Genomic DNA, 18,358 nt, shown 5'->3' with positions numbered 1-18,358 from the left:
ATATATACATCTCAATTCAATCAGAGCAACTCTGATTTCATGTTTCATATATTTCATTTCTGTGCATAACTTAAAAATATTTTGATACTAAAACAATATAAAAACATAAATGACTGTAAAATATGATTCTTGAATGGGTCCCTAGGATTTTTCTTGCTCAATCATGCCCTTGAACCCATGCTGACCTCTCCTCTTCTAGAGTCACTTATTCTCCTTTCTAATCATATCACAAGAACCAGCTGTCTCTGCTTTCAGGAAAAGGGACTGTGGTTTGTCTGCTATTTAAGTCTTCATGCTTGCAAGTCCTTCCTTCTTTGGCCCCACATGTGTGTGATTGATTGACTGATGGATAGATTGATCAATCAACTGATAGGTTTGCTGGATGGCTGTTCACACCCAGCATGCTCAGGACTTGCAGAAGTGAGCTGTTCCTCATGGCCATCAGCATTAGGGTAGGATTTCATTCTTAATTTAAAAGGACCACATAAAATCAATGAAACAAGTCTCACCTCACTTTCCTTCCTGTCTTCCCGCTTTCATTCATACACATTTTACCAGTTTGACAAAGAAAAGAGGGTCAGCACGAAAACTAAATGCTTTGTGAAATCTTTTCACCAGGCAAGTGGTACGGATCAAGCTTAAGAAACCCAAAAAACTGCCAGGTTAAAAGTCCAGCCTCCTTACAAAAGCTAAACATGCCTAACCTGATGCACAGAACCACAAAACAAAATCCATGCACCTCAACCCAGGGCAGAACGGGAGGCCAGTGATATTACATAATATAACAGAGTCAGATGCAAAGACCCACTAAAGTGGAAATAAGGAGGCTTAACTGATGAACACATTTCACACAATTCTTCTCAGCTGACAACTCAAGAGAATTCACTTCAGAGCACACAAGTACACGGCCATGAAAGCTAGGGTTGGAAACAGAAGTTCTGATGGATCCCAAACAACAAATAACTTACTGACATTAATTTCAGCCACTGAAATAGACCAATCACAAACACTAACTTATGTACACCTACTCACGGGTGCTCATACTATGACACTGATTTCCTTTTTCTCCAAGACACGGTAATTTGCAGGAGGAGTTGACACGTACCAGTTCAAAGTGTGCGGGATGGCTATTTCTTTTTTCACGAGATGGTCTTAATGGCCCGCTATGAGACGCCTTCCAGTGAGCACTGTACATTTCTATCAAAGTTCTGGTTTAGCCAGAAATTCAGTATTTTGAGCAAGCAGAAATCACTCAGCAACAACAATGGAACACAGACCAAGACTGTGGTATTAACTGTGCATCACCATCCCCCATTCATGGGCGTTGCTGTTTTACCCTGGAGGGTCCAAGTTTGAGAACACAGCTCCTTACCGTGACTGGCATGGGTGCAAGTTGCACCTTCGGATCTGGGGCTCCGGACGGCTGGCTTGAGGGCAGTCACTGTCGTTCACCAGAGTCGTGGTCTTGTTAACAATCCGTGTGCAGGACACGATGGTTCTGCGTTCCCCTGGAAACCAAACCACACAGAACTGAGAGGTCGTGGTACACACACCTGGTAAGGCCATTCATTCACCTTATGGAGGAGTGTTCAGGTGCATCTTTTGATCAGTTTGTCATTTAAAGTGACTATTGTAATGCCTTGTTGTTTGTCAGAGAGGGAGAACCATAATCTTTGGGATGAGGGTGTGTAAGACATGGCAGGGGCAGCATGGGGCAGGAGAAAGATTCTAGAACAGGATCAGAAAGAAGCAACACTTTAGATCAGCCATGTCCTTGGAAAGCTTGGGGTTCACTGAGGTCAAAGTTGTGATTTGGGTCTTTAATTTCCAACAAAGATTGCCAATCTCTGTGTCTGTTCATTTGATGTTTAAAGTCTATGGAGAGCTGGTCTTCATTAAACAACTGTATATCAGCCCTCACCAGAGATGATGGCTACTTATTACAGAACTCCTACTTGCTGGAGAGAAGTGAGAAACAGGAAGGCTAGTCTGAAGGACACAGACCCAACCTGAGAATTTGTCTCTCCATCAACTGCCGCTCGTGCCTAAGCCTCACGTGCTCTTGGGAAGCTTCACTAACCGGTCACCCGAGCTGGATGTAGTCATTCTTTTGGGTGTTCCCAAAGCACCCTGCACACTAGTTGACCATGACTTTGTTAGGAGTGGGGGCGAATGATTGGGAGCTAGAAGGGCGGCCTTTGGAGCCAGGCTGTCTGGGTTCAGACTTGGCTTACTCACTAGCACAGTGAGCACAGGATTGCTACTTAGCCCTCACGTTTCTGTGCCTTTGTTTCCTCCACTGGACTGACTCGCTTAACTTCCCTATGCCTTAGGGTGCTTTAGGGATGGTTAAAATGAATTGATACATATAAAATGCTTAGAACAGAACCTGGCAGGGGTTAACACTTCATGTTAGCTATATTCCTATTGTTATTATTTGGGAAGTGTCATAATAAAAGATTAACAGGAAGTCAAGCACGACTATATGGATCCCACACTCCTAAATCAATCTGTCTCCTGGGGAATTTGTCATGAAGAAATGACTCAAAATTATGGAGCCCTCAACTTGTGTAAGCATAGAAAGCACGGAGATGCCTCAAGCCAGATTTCTGTTTGGACTGCAGGTCAGGGAGCTGGCAGTCAGGGAGCCATAAAAGGATGCCAGTAGCGACAGCAGCAGAACAGTACCCCCTTGCCCCCCAGCCAACGGAGCCTGCTAACTCTTCCATTTGGGCCACGCTTACTTTGTAGCAAGCTGCCCCAGTGGAAAAGGTCGGTGCCATCCGCTCCGCAGGACTGAGTGTCGGTGAGGCCATGCCCAGGTCCCACCTGCCAGCCCACCCTCTGGGTTGGCATTCCAGAATCCAGGTCAACCTTCTGTTCTAACTCTGTGTCCATCAAAATTCACCCATCCTGCATCCATCCCCCATCACCCCCCTGTGTGTCCCGTCAGGGTGATAGAGTACGCTGTACTAAGGGGGCTGCTGGCTAAGAGTTCAGAATGCTTCCAACCGCTCCTCCTAAACAACACAGTAATGACTACGATGCCTTTTGTTCATATTGATTTTTGCAGTATTTGAGTCTCCTCCCTGCAGTGAGCATGAGGGCTGATCAGTATAGAGAGAATAAATCATCTGCTAATATATGGAAGCAAATCATGAAGCCAGGACTCAGGCTCTGAACGTTTCACTGGAGTTGGAGGACTTTTTCTTTCCATTGTATTACTGTTGGTCCCATTGGTTTCCCTGTATTTCCATTGGCCACTGGGGCAAAAAGGAAAGGGTATTTGAGGGTCAGAAACATCTTCCAGTGCCCCTCTACCAAACAGCAACAGATGGAAGTCTGTTCTGTTCATTCCCAGGGTCACCTGTCACACTTGTGACACAACCATTCATCGGCCAAACCTCCACTCGGATCAGCATCCAAGGGCCCCATGCCATAGGCAAAGCTGGGCACAACTCCAGCATGGAGGAGTTTGGAAGACTCTGCCCAAGTGTTTTGCAGAGAGATTTGCAGTGGGATGTGGTTACATTCCATGGAAATACAGGTTATGTGGCCAGCCTTTCCAAGGCTCTGTGTACCCGCCACGGAGTGCCCTGAATTCACTTCTCTGTTTGACAAAAACCCACACCCCATGAGCCCATGACCCTACTGCTCACCTCCTCCGCACTGCACACTGCAACCTTCCCAGCTGCTGTGGGTCCAGATGAACAAGGAGTCCTGCGGTTTTTCTGGTTCACTTTGATTTTCAGCAGTGTAGTTTACAGGAATGGTGTATTCGTAATGAATTCCATAGTTTTGGTCATGAAATAACAACACCTGGATCAGCAGCAAAATAAAAGACCATTTTGAAATAAAGCGAAAGCTCCCAGGGTTGCTGAACTTGCAAGCCAAGCTGTGCTGTGGCTGTCTCCCTACCAGGGGTAACCTGTTCTTTTCAGGGTTTCAAAACAGGTTCATTCCAGGGGCACACCTTTATTTCAGTCTTGGGTTCCCTAGATACTCAAATTCAGGGCAGGAGCCTATGTAAACCATCAGCAGGGAGTTCTACTTTTTTCCACTGGAGAGAGGACTGGTTTAGAAGAGGGATTGGGGATTAGCAAATCTGTGGGCTCTAACTGCACTTTACATGGAGAGCTGCTCCAGGCAGAGCAAAGTACCCGTTCCCACAGTCACCCACGAAGCTGCCCTTACAGGGAGAAAGACACAAATATACTGCTTTTCTTAAACAGGCATCTGAACCAGTAGGGTTACTCTACTTTGAAAATGAACACCACTCTTCACACCCCGAGCACCAGTCACTGCTATGTGTAAGGGAGGCTCAAGAGTAGACACAGCCCCCTGCAGGGGAATCTTGGGGATGCCCGTCAAGGATGTAGGAGCCTTCCTGCTGCCATGGGAGCTAGGATGATGACGATGCCCACGGGGTGGCAGAGCCTGGCGCAGGGCTTAAAGCTGGGAGTGAGGGGAGGGGAGCCATCATCGTGCAGCTTGGGGACCCCTGGTTCTGCAATCCTGGTAAGTGGGAACTGGAAGGGCCTGCTCTTTGTTTGGTAATGCATGTTTCTAGCCCTGTAGAGAGAGACGTGCTCTACTGGCTTTATTTCACTATGTGTATGTAATGGTGCAAAAGAAGCACTCTTGTGGGAGCTTCAAGTGGCCTGGCTGTGGGTGGTATGTCCTTAGGCTACGCTTGGAACCAGGGGGCAGTCCTGGGTCTAAGCAGCTAGCAACTTCACTTCCAGCCCGGGGTCTGGGAGAGCCAGCCCGCAGGAGCTGGAGGCAGAGGGTGCTCCACCTGACCTGGGGAGGCCAGGTGGACGGTGTGCTGGACAACAGGAGCCGTCCTCCCTCCCAAGCATCTCCTAGCCCTCCAAGGGCTGCAGTTGCAGGCGGGGTGGGGTGGGGTGCTAAGAGCAGCCCAAACTGAATAAACATCCACTTCTCCAAGAAAGAGACTTGCAGTAATGCATTTGGAAAAATGCCTCCAGTTTAAAAAAAAAAAAAAGGCTTTAAAAGAGATCTTTATTATCTCAGTATGGGAATAAGACTGGTGAATTGAGAATCCATATGAAACCAATTTCATGCAATTTTGTAGCCACGTATAATTTGTATGCGTGTGCATAATTGCTTTCAAATGCAGGTCCCCGTGGCTCTACGGGCGCTCCTGACCCTGCAAGCAATGTGCACACCTCAGTTAGGGGACAATGGATTTTCCTTCAGAGGCAGATGGGCTCCTCTCGTTTCTAGGTTTAAAAACTGGTAGTAACAATTGTATTTCAAGAGAGAAAAGTGATTAATGTTCAAGAGGGCAGGAACTTCAGCTGTGGTAGTTATTGCTTTCCCAGAGTTTTGTTTATTATGGTCTGAATGAATCCAGGCTGTGCATTTGCTTTAATGGGCTGACGATTCACTCACAGTTTATGAAAGCTTTTGGGAAAGAAAGGAAATAGGCCCATCTTGGTGTTTGCTAGAAAAGCAAATTCACATGCTAAAGGTGATGCTGCTATCTTGGGTTTTATCTTGTCTTTTACTTCCTCTTTTAGTCCCTCTGAATGACTGCTTTTAACTCAGGACAGGAGGATTTGTTCCAATGACTTAGATTAGGAAACAATCTAATCACAGAGAAATGATTTAGGTACCGGTCCTGAGGTCCCAGAAATCAACTTGCAAGTATATACCTGCAGTAGATTTAGTGTGTGGAGTGTTGCACTGATAGATTTCTGGACAGTTTATGTCATCTGTGGAAACTGGCTCCCCTTACTCTTATCAGAAATTGTAACAGGGTTAGGGCCATTGTGGGTGACATCTCTGCTCACATGTAGAGCTGGTCTCCTCAGGAGAGTCCCTGGGAAGTAGTCTGGGAATCTCTTGGGTGTCACCTAATCTTGAACAGCTGCAGGTTGCCAGTGACCACAAATTAATGGGGAGATAAGAACTTCCAAGTAGAGACTTTGGCAGGCATGGAGGACAAAATGTGCTTTGATTGCAGACACACAAGCTGTCACAACTCCCATTCTTTGGAAGGAGACATGGATTCAATAATTACAAGCTATCAAAAGTTAGTCACGAGAAGTCCTAAACCCTGAGAAGGCAACGGTGGCATTCCTGTCCCTGGAGATCTTTCATATTCTTAAAAGGCAGCATAACCGGATGTTTCAGTGGTTTGCATGGGGTCCTCCCTGAGACAACACACAAGACCAGAGTGCCCTGATCTGGCCTGATTGTACAATTTCTCGAGACCACCTGGGGACTGAATAGGCCTGTAGAATCTGGTTCTCCCTTGATTCCTGAATCCTTGTTGCAAGCAGAGTCTGGAAAACCTGAGTGGTATTGGTTTGGAAACAGTGTCAACAGTTCATTTCCAAAAGGTAGTTTCCGACGTGGATATACAAACTGTGGGGCAAATCTAAGCCATCTGATATTAAAACATAGACTGTGGGGCTTCCCTGGTGGCGCAGTGGTTGGGGGCCGCCTGCCGATGCAGGGGGCATGGGTCGTGCCCCGGTCCAGGAGGATCCCACATGCCGCGGAGTAGCTGGGCCCGTGGGCCATGGCCGCTGGGCCTGTGCGTCTGGAGCCTGTGCTACGCAACGGGAGAGGCCGCAGTGGTGAGAGGCCCGCGTACCGCAAAAAAAAAAAAAAAAAACATAGACTGTGAGTGGGGCTGTCTGCTTAATAATGTCAAGTCTCCCTGGCGGCCACATGGCTAAGCATTTCCTTCCTGGAGGTGGTTCCTTTTGGAAAAGATGGGAGTTCTGCCAGTAAAGAGCTAGGGCAAAATTTTGAGAGGGCAGAATTTTGAAGCATGTGGCAAAGGGATTAGATAAGAAAAGACCAAGAGAGAGACTTGAGCAGCAGGTGGCCAGGCAAACCACCAGGAACCAAGTGTACCTCCTGCCCACAGGGTCTCAGGGAACAAGTCAACTGGTAGACCTCTTGGAGCCGGTGGTTTCAAGACAAATGCAAAAGCACGGCAAATTACCATCAAATGCAGAGGCATTTTGGTTGGTCCCTTGGCGGAAATTTTCTCCCACAGGCCCCTTCTAACATAGCGGACGGTCGTGCCTGCAATCTGGAACTCTCCGGGGAGCTCTATCTTCCAGTCACTGTTGATGGATCTCTTGCTGGAGTCTTTGAGAGCTAGAAAGAAAATGGAACACCATGGAATCGGGGGAGTCAGTCTGTCTTTGAAGGGAGTCAGGGTGTCCTGAGCGGTGGGTTGGAGGTCTCACTCTCTACCTCCACAGAGGAGAAGAGGGAGGCCTGCAGTGAGAGAAAGGGAGCTTTCTTTGTGAACAGAAGCCTGGCTCACAGGGAGAGAACAGCTCCTGACCCCAGGACCCTCCGAGAGAGAGCTGTCGTGACTCCTGCACCTCTTGAGCATGGGCCACTGTCTCAGAATCAGCTCACTCCGTGGGGGGTGCGGGGAGGAGTGCCAGAGAATGGAGACAGCCACAGCTCAATCACATTTCACGAGATTTACAGAGTAGGGGTTTTTCCACCAGATGAACAGATTCTATTTTAACGTGTCCAAGGCTACAAAACAGGATTTGTAGCTTTAGCAAAATTCATCCTTCATTTTACTCTTACCCACCTGGGGCTTTTTAGAGGGCAGCCTAACTCCAATGCCCCTCAAGGATTTGATAGCCCTGGATTAGTAAAGCAGATGCTCCTTCAAGAAACAGGTGTCATTCTATCAAACACGAGCGTCTGGAAGCCTGAGCCGCCTACAGTTGTGGTAGTAACAGTGAGCTGATGTCTTGTGGGTGGTGGGGGCCCTCCCACCCTCAGCTTTGTGGCCTTTGCTGGGTTCACATTTTGCTCTCTCACACTCCGTACAAAGTGTGTTGGAACTGACAAGGAATCGACATCTTGCTGATTGGCCATAGCAAAGATTTGGTTTTCCACACAAGCTATTATTATCTGAGTGCTAACCAGTGACTTTCTTTGTTGTTTCCTCACTTAGGTTTTAGAGTCATGTGGTTCTCATGAGGGAGCATTCTGCAATGAAATTCTGTTTTTTTGTGCTGTTTTGTTATTTAGGAAAGAAAGAAATAACTAGAACCTACTCTGGCATTTTGGAGGAGGTGGCAAATGAAAATGGGCGACAGTAAGTCTTTATGTCACTCAAAAAATAAAACTTTCCGTGCACCCCAAGTCCAATGCCATGCTCTCTGCCAGTGCAGCTAGAGTCCCCTGAGAACCAGATGCTCTCAATTACCTTGGGACCCTGCTCAACCCACAATCAGCGAAATCAGGTTCTATCCCATTCCCTACTCTCTGCTTATGAGGCCAGAAATATTAATGAAATGCCCACATTTAATACCGATTTTGGATAATGAGACTTGAAACCCAAAAGTGGTTTCGGTTAACCCTGAGTCCATGAACCCCTGGCTGGGTTAGGACCTGGTGGGTCCAGTCCTGGTCAGGCCACAAGCAGCTGGGGGATGCCGGCCTCCGCTTCCTCGTCTGCAGGACACAATGGTCCCAGCAGGCTCTCCTGGCCAGTAAGGGGGAGGTGCATGCTCAGGACTCTGTGCTTACAGGAACCACCAAGAGAAACCGAGGGACCTGGGAAGGGCTGCTTTCCAGCAGGATGGCTTCCAAGAGGGGGTTCATACTCAGGGTGGCTGCTCAGTGAGTGGCTGGGGATTACAGGACTCCAGGGAAGGCTTCGAAAAGAGAAAGCTCTACCACTTAGAATCGAATGCTTCCCTTCAAGAAATTCTACCTACTATCGAGATTTCCTGGCTAATGGAAGGAAGTGAGACTGTTGGGATACTCACAATTTCTGAGCCTTTTTCTCTTCCTCAGCCACTGCCTGCAAGTCCCCATTTAAGGGGCACATTCTCTGGTTTAGCTCCTCCATATGCTTTTACCCATTTAACCTTCCCAACAACTCTCTAAGGTAAAGGATTATTTTCCTTTTTTCACAGATGTGGAAATGGGGGCACAGAGAGGTTAAGTAACCTGCCTAAAGTCACACCGCTATTACATTGTCATGTGGAGACCTGAACCTAAACACACCAAGCTCCCACATTCTTTAGGTTATAGCATCAGTCTAGAGTTTTATGACAGACACTGAAATGTGCAAATGTCATATTCTCAAAGAGAACAAATTCCAAGCTCAAATTGCTGTGGGAGATGTCTCACGTTCTACATACCTTCATAAAAATAACTAAACTTATGGTTTTCCACAGCTTCCAGTGAACTAATAACCTAAAAATACGTTTGGTCATGTTAGCTACTCAGGTATCTAGGCTAAAGCTGTATGGGTGTTCATTGTTCTTTCAGTTTCTCTGAAGGTTTGGAAAATTGTTTCTTGCACATGCATATGTAAATCTGGTTTTCAGAATCAGTATGGGCTGGTGGGAAGTGGCCGACAGACAAATGAGGGAACAGACACCTTTAAGAAAAGCCTCAGTAGGGGTTTCCCTGGTGGCGCAGTGGTTAAGAATCCGCCTGCCAATGCAGGGGACACGGGTTCAAGCCCTGGTCCAGGAAGATCCCACATGCCATGGAGCAACTAAGCCCGTGTGCCACAACTACTGAGCCTGCGCTTTAGAGCCTGCGAGCCACAACTACTGAAGCCCGTGCACCTAGAGCCTGTGCTCTGCAACAAGAGAAGCCACGACAACAAGAAGCCCGCACACCACAACGAAGAGTAGCCCCTGCTCACCGCAACTAGAGAAAGCCTGCGTGAAGCAACGAAGACCCAACACAGCCAAAAATAAATAAATTAAATCAAAAAAAGAAAAGCCTCAGTAAAAACAAGTCAGGGAAGCACAGGGAGCAGACACATCCCTACACCAATCCCTCACCTTTATCTGAGGGCCTTGTAGCTGGTGATGGAGGCACAGCTCCTGCCCTTGGGAGCTCAATGTTTGAAAGGGAGACTGGTGAGAAGACAGATAAACACGATACACTTCCAGAAGCTCAGTGACAGAGGCCAGTCTGGGGCCCATGCACAGTCGTGTGGGCAGAGACTGGGGCAGCTGGGGAAGGCCTTCTGAAGGAGGAGCCCTGAGCTGAGACTGAAAGAAAAGCAGGGAGAAGAGGTGGCCTGGAGCGTGTGGGCAGCTTGGGCTGTTGCTCCTTGCCTCCTTGTTAAGCTCAGTTTCTGTGCAGGGTGGTGGAGGGAGAAGGGTGCCCTGCCCCATGTGGAGAAGCAAGTGGAAGGTGAAGGAATACTGGAAGTCTGACTGGGAAGAGGAGGTGACAGAGAGGGGCTATGGAGGTGGAGAAGGAAAGAGAAGGCTCACTGTCATTGTCATTGGGGTGGGGACACAAGCATGTTGAGAACCCTTGAAACTGAGAATCAGAGAGATGAGCAGAATGAGTTTCTGTAAAGCTATCTGCTGACCCCCGTCATACTGGGGTCACCCCACAGAACCCATTTCCCACACAGAGACCAGGGGCACATTGGGGTGGCCCTCTCCTCCTGTCTCAGCCCATGCGTGTGCCCCAGTCGACTCCTGCGTTCAGTGCCCTAGGCTGGGCCCTGGACTTGTTCTGTCTTAGGGCTTCTGTGAGCATCTAGTGTGTTGCTGCCTGCCATCTCTTTCTCCTTCTGCAAGTAACAACGCCCAGAGAGCTTTTGGGGATGTGTTCTTCCCCCAGTCACGTGGGGCTGACCCCAAACTCCACCCCAGCTCCAGGAGTGCGTCCATCACCCAACCCTGGAAGGTAAGAGTCAATTCTAAGACTTTCATTCACCTTGGGAAGAAGGAGCTTTCTTTCCACAGGTTGCCCAGAGACTTGATATAAGTCTTGCCAGTACGTGGCAAGAGGTCCCTAGATTAAAGTCAACTGAGAAAGGACAGCAGTGCCAGGACAGAGACTATTTCCCATGATATCATTTTAAGCCCCTGGATCCAGCAGTGTCTGAAGCCAATAACACAGAAACTGAGAACTGGGTTTAGCTTTCACATGTCACATTTGGAGGTTGGTTTTTAAAAAATACTAACCATGATGGGGCCAGGGCAGGCTGAGAAAGAAAATTACTAGTATGGATTCCTAGAAATCACGCTAGGATCCTCACTAATGTCAGCTTAGTACCCCCTGAGATTCAGAAGGCCCGGTATACTCTATCCAGGCTCGCCTGGGCCCTGCTCCTGTCCGGCGCTTTGTTCAGGATGCGCGGCTCTTTCTCACTTGGCCTTGTTTCTAAGGTGCTCTAAAAGGACTTTATTGGATTATAAACAGAAAACCACCCCGCCTCCGTGCCAAAAGTCAAACACCTGTGAGGTCAAGAGTGGGAAGGACTGGGAAAAGTGCAGGAGGGCACACCTGGGGCCGATCATAAACCCATCCACAGAAATGCCGCGCAGAGGTGTGGGGGCCGCCTGGGGAAGCCCCACTTCTGCCGGCAGAGGCACTCGCTGTGAGTGACACAGGGGACAGACGAAGACCCTGCTGGGCCTGGTGGCATGCCACCCTCTCACCACCAGGGGAGTGTCCTGCTTGGCAGTAGGGGTTGGGGGAGGCGACATTTCAGGAGGCGGCCCGCAGGGTGGGTGGGGGAGGCCGTGGAGGAGTGAGTATGGTCAGAGAAGGGGGGAGGGCAAATGAGAGAGGCAGGCAGTGGCTCACCGGCTCTTCCAGAAAAGGCCAGCAGCAGGATGGGGAGGAACACGTCAGACAGTGCAGTGCTGGTGGCAGGCTCTCTGGGGAAAGCAGCCTAGATTTATAGTGCTTGTCACTATGCAAGGTGTAAATGTGCCCACATGACAGGTTTCAAGTTATCCACGTGAGCTCTGTGAAGGCAAAGATGGGAAGAGATGCGAACCGTGACCTCCCCCATCCACATACCGCTGCTGGGCACTCCCAGGACTTCTGAAGTCACCTGTCTTTGCAGTCACCTGACCCCCAGGTCTTGGCCTGGGGCTGCTGAATTGGCAAAACCTCATACTGTCACAGCCTCAGGGTATGTGTGTGGTCGGGGTCGGGGCTTTCACGGTTCCAGAAAGCATCTACTTTGCTTGTCCAAGCTCTGCGGCTGCCATCTGCACGACGGCTGCAAACTTCCAGGCACCCCAGTCTCAGCTTTACAACTGCCACTTGACCCCTCGTCTGAAAGCCGGATCCCCTTCCTCAGGACAGTGTGATCGTGATGACACCCCTTCATGCATTTTGCAGTGGGATGAAAACTCAGAGGCAGAATTATAAGTAGCAGGCCAGCAGTTCCAAGAATCATGGGGATCTCTGCAAGCCTGTTGACTCTGGGGTGAGTCATTTAGTCAGCAGGATTCAAAATTTGCAGGTTGCCGTGGTCCATGCTGAGAAATCAGAACTTCCTGCTAAAATTGGAGTTTAGCACCTGACATCCCTTCAAAAGGGTAAGACTGCAGCCTCAGAAGGTCTGTTGGAACATCGAGATCTGAACATCACTGACAGTGAATTGATAGGTTCAATGCGGAGTCTGATGAGAAAACCACCTTGTGGGGCCATGTCAGCCCCAAAGAGAGAGTGTGCAGGTCACTCCTGGCCCATCTGTAGCGGCCTCCACCCCGGAGCAAGCTTCACAGAGCAGGGTCTGTGAGAGCCGGGGAGGCCGAAGCTCCGGGGCCCCTCTTGTGCAGCAGTCCTTTCCAAGGCCCTATACGTAGTGTATTCTTTCCCGTAAAGAAGGCCTCCCGGGCTTCCCCGGTGGCGCAGTGGTTGGGAGTCCGCCTGCCGATGCAGGGGACACGGGTTCGTGCCCCAGTCCAGGAAGATCCCACATGCCGCGGAGCAGCTGGGCCCGTAAGCCATGGCCGCTGGGCCTGCGTGTCCGGAGCCTGTGCTCCGCAAGGGGAGAGGCCACAGCAGTGAGAGGCCCGCGTACCACAAAAAAAAAAAAGAAGGCCTCCCAAATTAAATAAGTTTTGGGCCCCAGAAATTCCCGTTCCTCTCCATCCTTTGCCATCAATGGTATATGCAAGCCCCCTTCATCTGTAAGTATTTTGAGATTAGTTTATATTTGAAATTAGAATTTTTAGGCCTAGAAACTCAACAGGGGCCATTAAGATGATGACAAATGCTCTGCTTTGATAGGGAAATATAAAGTTAAGAACAAAGGGAATTCCTGAGCGACTTGATCCCATCTGTAATGTCTGTAGTTCTGATTTGCTGGGGAGGATATTTTCACTTGCTGATCCTGCCTCAGTCAGAGGGTGGATGTTTTAAACCCTGTCACAAATATAGCAGCACTTGCTTTTGTGTGTGTTGCTTAGGAGCCCTCAGAAGCCTCTCAACAGCTGGAGAGACTTCTGCAGGGATGAAGATGGCACACGCTCTCCCTTGCTACCACAGCAGAACCAAACCTCCTCAATGGCCTGGAATGTGAGGTCATATGGTGACCGTCTGTTTCCCTCAGGGCCCTTCTATCTCTCTGTGGACATTTATACAATGTCCCTGTAGTTCCCGGCACTGTGAGAGATCCTGAGCCTTTCCAGGGAGCAGGGAGGGGGCATTCCTGCTGGGATGGCTCGGCTCCTCTCTGGAGCTGCTTGGGGGCAGGCACAAGAGCTCGGATCCTGTCTGCATGCCCACTCCCTGCATGGCGCTGTGAAGAAGCCAGGCTCCTTTCTGTCTCTCTCCCTCCTGGATTCCACTGGAAGACTTGACCCACGTTCAACCTGCTTCTAATCCTGGCGTTGAGTCAGCTCCTTTTATTTCCACTCGGAGTTCTGCCAGCTCTGCTCTCAGCTATGGATGCAAACTGCAGAGGCATTTCCTGTTCCAGGTGGTTTTGAGCAGAAAGCCAGGCAGCATGGGTTGAAGGTAGGTGGGGTGAATTCTTTAGGAACTGCTCCCGCAATGTGAGAGTAATTCAAAGTTACACAGGGTTGACTTCCAAAGCACCCAGCCCCGAGTGGAAACAAGGCTTGTTGAGCTAACTTTAGAAACGTAACAAGCATGGACCACCTTCGGATTTCCCTTGTGCACACACCAGACCCTGCGATTTCCAGATAAGAGGACAGAGGCTGGCTCCAACCTCCCAGGGAGGTCCAGTGCTTCTGGGGAGCTGAGAATTCATCCTGAGACATTCAACCAATCTCTTCGGGATGGACATCTGCTTCTCTGAAATCCACACACCAAAGCAGTAGCAATGGGCAGGTTTAACATATGTTCTCCAGTGAAAAATCGTCCCCACTCCATCTCTGGCCGTGACTGACACCTCAGAGTAATTCTGGGAGGCTCCATGAGTTGCAGCAGACCCAGCTGCAGTGAGGAGCTTGGACAAGCTGCTGAACTCCTAGAGCCTCATTTTCCTCCTCTGTGAAATAGGCACGTCAATTCTCTGCAGTACATTGTGGAGTTAGGGGTCAGGTCTGCAAAGCAGAGCAGGGCTCAATGACTGGGAGTCACAACGTCGATGTCACTGTTATTATTGGAATGTGTGGCCCTCAGGCTTCAGGAGCGGAGAGGGACCACCGTGAGAGCTGGCTCCCCGGGCACCATCCACTAGTTGTTATTTGTTGGCCCTAAGACGGGTTCCAGTGAAAAGTCATTTTTACTACAGGAATTAGGTGTTGAGTGATCTAAGAGATTCTGACATCCCTCTGTCATTCTTATATCACGCAGAAACACAGAAGTAAAGATAATGTTCCCATTTTCACCAGATACCTTGGGCTGGAGGAACAGTGCTGGGAAGTCTCGGAGGGCAGGACTGGAAGCTGAGGAACTTATTTGCAGGGCACCTACTGGTGCTTTATGGAAGGGCCAGTAAGCCGACCTCGGAATTGCCCCAGCACCTGAGATACTGGGATCATGATTTTTGAATATGATAAGGGTCAAAGGTGATGGCAGACTCCCACAGAGGCCCAGTGCTTCTGGGGAGCAGGAATGTCAGCTCCAGGTCTGGGAGGGCCAGTGTACCAGTTGGAAAGGCTAACTTTGGGGGTGACACTGGGTGATGGGGCTCTGAAGCAAATGCTGGTAAACTTGACCAAATTTCCTGAGGTGGGAAGAAAGGAGGGGGACTCTTTGAGACTTTAGTAAAAAGGCCATCACTTTGAAGAAGGTGCCGAGAGCAGCACAAGGCCCAATTTCGGAAAGCATTTACGAGCATTGTTCTAGTTGTAGAACAACAGCTGGGACAGTTTCAGAGAACAGTGCCAGGCAGGACTGGGCCAGCGTCCATGCCGGGGAGGTGGAAAAAACCACGGACGGGGCTGATGAAAACTGACATGGATGTCAACCCAAAGGACAGCAAGGTCCTAGGCTGGCAGCAGGAACAGCAGCAGCCATTATGGCCTCCAGGACACAGGTGGATGGGAGGCAGGTAAGAGCGTTGGGAGGAGGGGGCAGGGCTACCTGAGCTCTCCTGGGGTTACTTTGGGGGACTTAGGCTATCCCAATTCCTCACAACTTCTTTCACTCACTCTTCTGTCACCCGCTTTCCTGTCCGAAGCTGGTGGTTCCTACTCACCCCTTCCCCTCGCCCCTCATCTACCTTGGGGATGGCTGCACTTGAGCCAAATACGACAGCACTGTTTGGTCCATGCTGATTAGTCATAGCATTACACCTAAAATATGGGTATAAAACCAATGGCTTGAGAGCACCCCTTCAGCATTTTGCTGAACCAAATTAGCAGCCTGATTGTCCAAATCAATGCTCAGAACATAAACTATGAGTCAAACAATTTTTTGTTTTACCCAGAAAACTGTGGGCAGGTTTATCTTCCACCACGCGAATCCTTCGAGCTCCAGCTGGAATGATAGCAGCTTCAATATAACCTGTAGTGACAGATAACACACAGGTGAGCCGACCAGACCTCTACCCTCCATCAGAGGCCCCGCAGCACCCCCTCACCAAAACCCACACTGCTGCACCCCCATGGTAATTTCAGAGCCCGCAGGCTTGCAGAGCTCTGAGAAATCAAGACAGTCAAGAAGTGTGCTAGGGCCAGAATCTCCTGGCTGCCCAAATTCCAGAGAGTACCACTTGCGTGTATTATGAGTTGAACTGTGTCCTCCCACCCCCAAATCCATATGATGAAGTCCTAACCCCCAGGACCTCAGAATGTGACCTTACTTGGAAATTGGGCTGCTACAGATGTAATTAGTTAAGATGAGGTAATACTGGTGTAGGGTGGGCCCCTAATCCAATATGACTGGTGTACTTATAAAAAGAGGAAATCTGGACACAGACATGTACACACGGAGAACACCATGTAAACATGAAGCAGAGATCGAGATGTTGCATCTTACAAGCCAGAGACTGCCAGAAAACCACCAGAAGCTAGAAGAGAGGCACAGGACAGATTCTTCCTCACCTTCACAAGGCGCCAACCCTGCCGACAACTTGATCTCAGACTACTAGCCCCCAAACTGTGAGACAATAGGTGTCTCCTGTTTATGCCACCCAGTTTGTGGTACTTGGTTACAGCAGCCCTAGCAAACTAAGAGCCTGGAGTTCTTTGTGAAGAGCACCTCCCTAGAGCATGAGTGTAGAGTGCCCCTGGCTGTGTCATCTATTGGATTCCTTCACTCTTTGCTGTACTTTGAACTTTTTCCTGATTCCATGGGATGACAGCAGAAGCTAGGCTACTTGCCCTATGACAAAACCACTGCCTCAATACTGGGTACCATTTCCTGCTTTCAGTGCCGTTTGGGTGTTTCTGCAACCGTTGCAGTATGTACTTTTGTCCATTTCCTTGAGTACTTCCAAGTATAATGGGGTCCCTCAGAGGCCAGGGCCTTCTGCCCATGCTCTGACCCCACATGTGCCCAGAATGGCAGGTGGTTAGCAAAGATTCAGGAGGAAATGATTGAGGCTGTCAGGGAGGAGGTCAGGGGCCGGCTGATGCCTGGTTAACTGGGCAACTGTGTCAATTAATGAGTCCAACATAATGGTGAGATTCTGAAATGCAGGCTGGTAATCATTTTGTTTTGGCTTACATTTGGGTTTTAGACAAAGGTAATGTGCATTTGCTTCAATGATTTAGATGATGATACCAAATTAGATGATAAATCCTACCCCTGTGGTTCCCAAATGTGATCATCAAAATCAGCAGGGGAGTTTTAAAAATGAGAGATTTCTGGGCCCAGGTATGTAGAGATTATGGAAATATCTATTTTGAGGAGTTTATTTCCTCATTTTCTCATAGTAAAAATGGCTTTATTTTCATTATAAATATAGTACATGATAATTCAAACCACAAAAGGGGAAAAACTAAAACCAACCTATACAACATAGCACCAAGAAAATTACCCATATTTTTGATGACCAGCCTTTTCAGCATCTCTTAATGCATATAAACATACACACATCATTTTATGCCAATCGGGTACTATATATGGTTTTAAAAGATCAGGGATAACTTTAAAATAAACAGTTTTGCTAGGCAATGTGTGCCCAAGGTGTAAAATTCAAAAGTTATAAAAGGATATAGTAGAAAGTAGATTGATCTGATAAGATACATCCTGTAGCTGGCTGTCTTTCTAACACTCTTATTGTTTACAATAATTTGTTATTTTTTGGCTAGGTTTCTATGTAATTAACTGAAATGTGCCCATATGACAGTTTTGTTTCTTCCTTTCTGATCTTTATGCTTTGGATTTCTTCTCCTTTCACCATTCTGGTTGGAACTTACAAAACCACGTCGTATGCCACATGAGATAGTGGCATCCTTGTCTTATTCATGATGTTGGAGAAACGCCTCCAGAGTTTTCCCACTGAAAATGATGTCAGCAGTGAGAATGTGATAGGTATCATTTATCAGGTTAGGGAAGTTTACTTTTACCCTAGTATGTTAAGAGCTTTTGTTATGAAGAGGTATTGAAGTTAATCAAGTGCTTTTTTGCATCTACTGAGATCATCATATTGTTTTTCTCCCAAACAATACAAAGACTTCAGAGCAGTTTAACTGTAATCACACTTGTCATGGCTAACATGGTGTGTGGGTCGGTATCTCAGTCTTGTTTTTCCTTCACCAATACATTTTAGTTCATTGTTATTTCTTTTTTATTCTGAAGTTTTCCTGTAAACCTTTAATTATATTTATATTTCTATTATGTGACTTAGCTGTAAGTAAAATATTTTAATCTCTGGATATTAAAAGATGAGGAAATCAGCATAAGTATACCGCCCTCCACTCTCTTACACCCCTCTTCAACTTTTACTGAATCATTCCTACATTGTATTAGTTTATGACATTTATCTTTTGGTCTCTAAGATAATTCCTGCAGTTGTTTTAGTTTTAGTTCTAAAAATTAATTTAATGTTTACTGTGTGTCTTTTTTCCAGCTTTTCCAATAAATTCCTGCTTTCCTCAAGTTTGTTCTGAGATGGGCTCAAAGAAAATTACAGTTTCTGAATTGTAATATAGTGAAAAAAAAATACTGTTCATTATCCTGATACTTGAAT

The 18,358-nt window shown here is 48.0% G+C and overlaps 1 protein-coding gene across 8 annotated transcripts in view; it reads right to left on the bottom strand.

Annotated features, from left to right (window-relative positions):
* Nucleotides 1–18,358, bottom strand: part of ADAMTS17 (ADAM metallopeptidase with thrombospondin type 1 motif 17) — a 361,254-nt gene that overhangs the window by 77,274 nt on the left and 265,622 nt on the right. For all 8 annotated transcript variants that reach the window (XM_067755884.1, XM_067755885.1, XM_067755887.1 and 5 more), the window contains 4 exons: nt 15,646–15,726; nt 6,986–7,143; nt 3,660–3,819; nt 1,373–1,508 (listed from right to left, as the gene is read on the bottom strand). In XM_067755884.1, coding sequence (XP_067611985.1) covers nt 1,373–1,508; nt 3,660–3,819; nt 6,986–7,143; nt 15,646–15,726 — 535 coding nt within the window. The remainder of the gene's footprint in view (nt 1–1,372; nt 1,509–3,659; nt 3,820–6,985; nt 7,144–15,645; nt 15,727–18,358) is intronic.

This window comes from Pseudorca crassidens, chromosome 1, assembly GCF_039906515.1.
Source record: "Pseudorca crassidens isolate mPseCra1 chromosome 1, mPseCra1.hap1, whole genome shotgun sequence".
NCBI classification, from domain to species: domain Eukaryota; kingdom Metazoa; phylum Chordata; class Mammalia; order Artiodactyla; family Delphinidae; genus Pseudorca; species Pseudorca crassidens.
This window is presented reverse-complemented; position numbering and strand designations above follow the sequence as displayed.